A 3,672-nucleotide genomic window follows, 5' to 3' on the forward strand; every position below is an offset into this window, starting at 1 on the left:
GGGTGGAAGAGAGAGAGAGAGAGAGGCGTGAAGGGGAAAGGGGAGGGAGATGGGGGTGCTGGTGCCGCAAAAGAAAGAAGAAGAGAGTGAGAGAGGGGAGAGAGCCTTGGTTTTTTTTTTTTATGATTATTATAATTCTTTGGGTAGCACTGTAACTAATCAAGACAAACTAAAACTTAAGAAAACTGATGTGAGTTACTAATAGACTTGGTAATTTTAACACAACCCACGAATCCAACACGAACAAGACACAAATATATAGAATTTGGGTTTAGGCTATAACTCATTTATGATCCGTCAACCTATTTATGATACGTTTATGACCCGTTAATGACCCGCAAACCTGTTTATGACCTATAAACCCGTTTATGACAATTTTATGACACATGACACATTTTTTACCAAATTAACTAAACGGGTTGACACGCTAACCCAACGAGTTGACACGCCAACATACATGTCAACCCGAATTGCCAAGCCTCTGGGGTATTTTTTATAAGTTTTTTAAAAAAAATTTCTTATATATATATATATAAAGAAGGAAATGAGTTATAGGTGTGCTAATAGTGCTGTAGCGGGACATTGGTTTTGGACCAAACTTAAAATGGTCCAAAAATCAATACTTTGGGACAGTGATGATATGATGGGTCCAAAATCAAAACTCCATAAAGAACCAAACAGACTGAAGCAACAGTCAATCGCCGGCCTCGGAAAGTGGTTTTCCACAGCCAAATAACGTCAGCTTACTCGTCGGAATAATGCATGTCCACACACAGCAAGAGAGGAGAGAGAGAGAGAGAGAGAAAAGTTAGGCACAGATATATCAGCCAAAGGACAAGTTATACAACTTACACTGCCTTGGAAAGGGGAAAAAAACAAATACAGACAAAAGAGGAAGACAAATGAAAAGGTGAGTCACAATAAATTAGTGCTCAGAAAAAAAAAAAAAAAAAAAAAAAGTCGCATTAAATTAGCCAAATAGGATAAGTTACAACTACCTTACCTCGTCGCATACATAGGAAAATTAAAGGGGAAAAAAATTTGAAAATCTCTAGCCTAGTGACATAAAAGGAAAGCTTTAGGAATTATGTCTCTTCAGCTCTCTTCTTTTACTGGCGAACACTTCTTCATGTCTCATTATCCAAAACCGCTCTATTTCTTCCGCTTTCCGGCCGGGAATCCGACCGGCGATCAGAGCCCACCTGTGTAATACACGTTAACACCTAAAATTTTGCAAATAATTTGCTTTATAAATGCCAAATTTCACTGAGGCAAATAATGAAAAGCGTAGGAATTACTGATTAGAAAAGAAAAATCCGGGAAAAACGCCAGGCCCAACCAAATGATATATGCAACATGCAACTCTTTTTTGGCCAAGTTTGAAAAAAGAACAGGAATTTGGTATGTGGTGATGCAACTCTTTGGTACTCTATCTGTCTCCATCGTCAGAATTCAGATTGGGACAGAGTTTGTTAAGAAAAGGTAGCCAAAAGAAAAAAGTATTTTCTTTTTAATTTGAGTTTTTTACCTGTCGCCAACAAGCTTATACATTCTACAGATGAGATCTTCTTCTTGTTCCGACATCTTTATGAACTCCCACTCTATACTGCTCACCTCTGCCAAAACGAGAAAGAGAGAACCGTTAGATATTTAACTGCAAGGGTCAATAGTAGCAACTCAGAAACGAAAATGGTGAACGAAGGGAATAAAAGGCAAAAGAAAAAAAGAAAAAAGAGGAAAAAGGTGAAACCCGGATTCTTTGAAAGAAAAAATGAAAAACAGGGGAACCCAGATTGAAACATGCAGCAGGAAAAGGAAGTGAATGGAATCCATAAAAAGAGAAGAAAACCCACTGAGAATTGAAGCAAACAGAAAACGACCCAGAATGGGATTTGGTACAGAAAATGACAGGGAAAAATGAAGGGAAACTCAACTCACCCTCAGAGTAACAACTACTGGTCTTGGCTTGCTTTCTGCGACGCTTATCCATAGCTTTGCAGCAATGGAAAGTTAGGAGAAAAGAGATGAACAGAAACAGAGAAACCCCGGCCCGGTAGAGTTTGTGATTCTAAGGAGGGAAAAGAATTGGCATTTAAGAGTTTCCAAAAAGGGAATTCGGGAAACGTTAATTATGGGTTTTATTGTAAGAAGAGCTTGAATGCTTGGGAACAAAGCAAAGGAAGAGGAACGGCAGGTCCTACCAAACAAACAAAATAAATTTCCGTTGACCCGTAGTTGTCCCCTCTTTAATGTAAATTTACAAGGTCAAAGACTTCGTTAGGGCACTCTAAACTGAAAGACAGCATTACCCTTTCAGTAGAGGAAGAAAATCTCAAAATCCTGATTTGGTAGGTGCAAAGTTGGGCTTTCAGGTGGTAATAAATAAATTATGTGCTTTCAGGTGGAGTGCCCAGGTTATACCCCTCTAATCTCTATGGATGCTTGTGCTTCGGGTTGGTACTGGATATCATTAGTTTGTACTTTTTGAGGCGATTAGTTTATTTCGGCTAACACTGTTCCTACCCAAATTTGAATTAAAATCTTTCCGAATTATATATCTTCGAATGTGAGAGAATTTGGACAAGTAATTATGAAATATCATTTATGGAACTCACTTAATCATATAAGTAGTTGGACAGCTCAATTTTTATTTAGCTAGATCGGTCATATAAGTGGTCATTCACAATCACTTGCTCAAATTCTCTCAAAATTAAGCAAATAATTTGAGATGATCCAACAAATTTAAACCAAATTGCACCTAAAAAAACATATCAAGACACCTTCTTCCTGGGAAATATCTGTTCTAGGGGTAGTAAATCGGACCATGATTCTTTAAATTTCATGCGGGTAGGTAACGAGAATCAAAGTTTGGGACACTTGAGCTCTAAATTCTCCGCTCTAATTCTTTATCCAAAATTTCATGAAATTTGGATAGAGAATTTCAATCCACGAGGATAATCCCAAGGAGATTCAAATATCAGCTCTAAGATTCGAATTCTCTTTATTGTAAATAATTTTTTGGAGTTACACTCGTCTGTGTGGAGAGAGTACTTTACATAGGTTTAAGATTTGCCCGACATAAATGAATACATAAAGTGACACCGCCTTAAAAAATAATCAAAAGATTATACAGTTTTGTTTTACAGGTAGATAGAGTTTTTTATGATATTTGTGAGATTACATGGAGTCATTTTTTCTTTCAACACTTTATTTTTTTATTTTTTTTATTTTTTATTTTTTATTTTTTTTTTGGTATGGGCTAAAACCTTAGAGTACACTCTGTACCTGGCCCTCAGGTTTTTTCGCTGCCATTTTTCCGCGTTCTTGGCATAGCAAAGTGATTTTTTTCAACGACAAAAACAGCAATGATAAATAAATCTTGTAATTTTTAAGTTTTAATATATATTAATTTATACTGTACGTCCATTTATGAATTTTTTTTTTTTTTATTTTTTATATCCAAGTTTTATTGTTCAAATCTTTCTATACGGAATGTCTTCTTAGAGTAGATCTGACTGAAATACTGAATCTTATAATTAAGTGAGATTTGTTTTGTTCGACTGCAAGCAGTACAAGTATCCTTTCAAGTGAAATAAGGAGAAGTTATTAATTATAGGGATAATTGTACCGTTGGTCTACGTGGTATGTTATAATTATTTTTTACTTATATGG

The 3,672-nt window shown here is 35.9% G+C and overlaps 1 protein-coding gene across 1 annotated transcript; it reads right to left on the reverse strand.

Moving 5' to 3' along the window:
- Positions 1 to 798: 798 nt before the first annotated feature.
- On the reverse strand, positions 799 to 2,132 carry LOC133864430 (transcription factor CPC). The gene is made up of 3 exons (XM_062300763.1): positions 1,939 to 2,132; positions 1,529 to 1,616; positions 799 to 1,202 (listed from the first exon to the last, which is right to left on the reverse strand). Exons 1-3 carry the CDS (start codon positions 1,988 to 1,990, stop codon positions 1,079 to 1,081), a joined length of 264 nt encoding a protein of 87 aa, XP_062156747.1. The 5' UTR covers positions 1,991 to 2,132; the 3' UTR covers positions 799 to 1,078.
- Positions 2,133 to 3,672: the final 1,540 nt, after the last annotated feature.

This window comes from Alnus glutinosa, chromosome 3 (assembly GCF_958979055.1).
Source record: "Alnus glutinosa chromosome 3, dhAlnGlut1.1, whole genome shotgun sequence".
In the NCBI taxonomy this organism is placed as follows: Eukaryota; Viridiplantae; Streptophyta; class Magnoliopsida; order Fagales; family Betulaceae; genus Alnus; species Alnus glutinosa.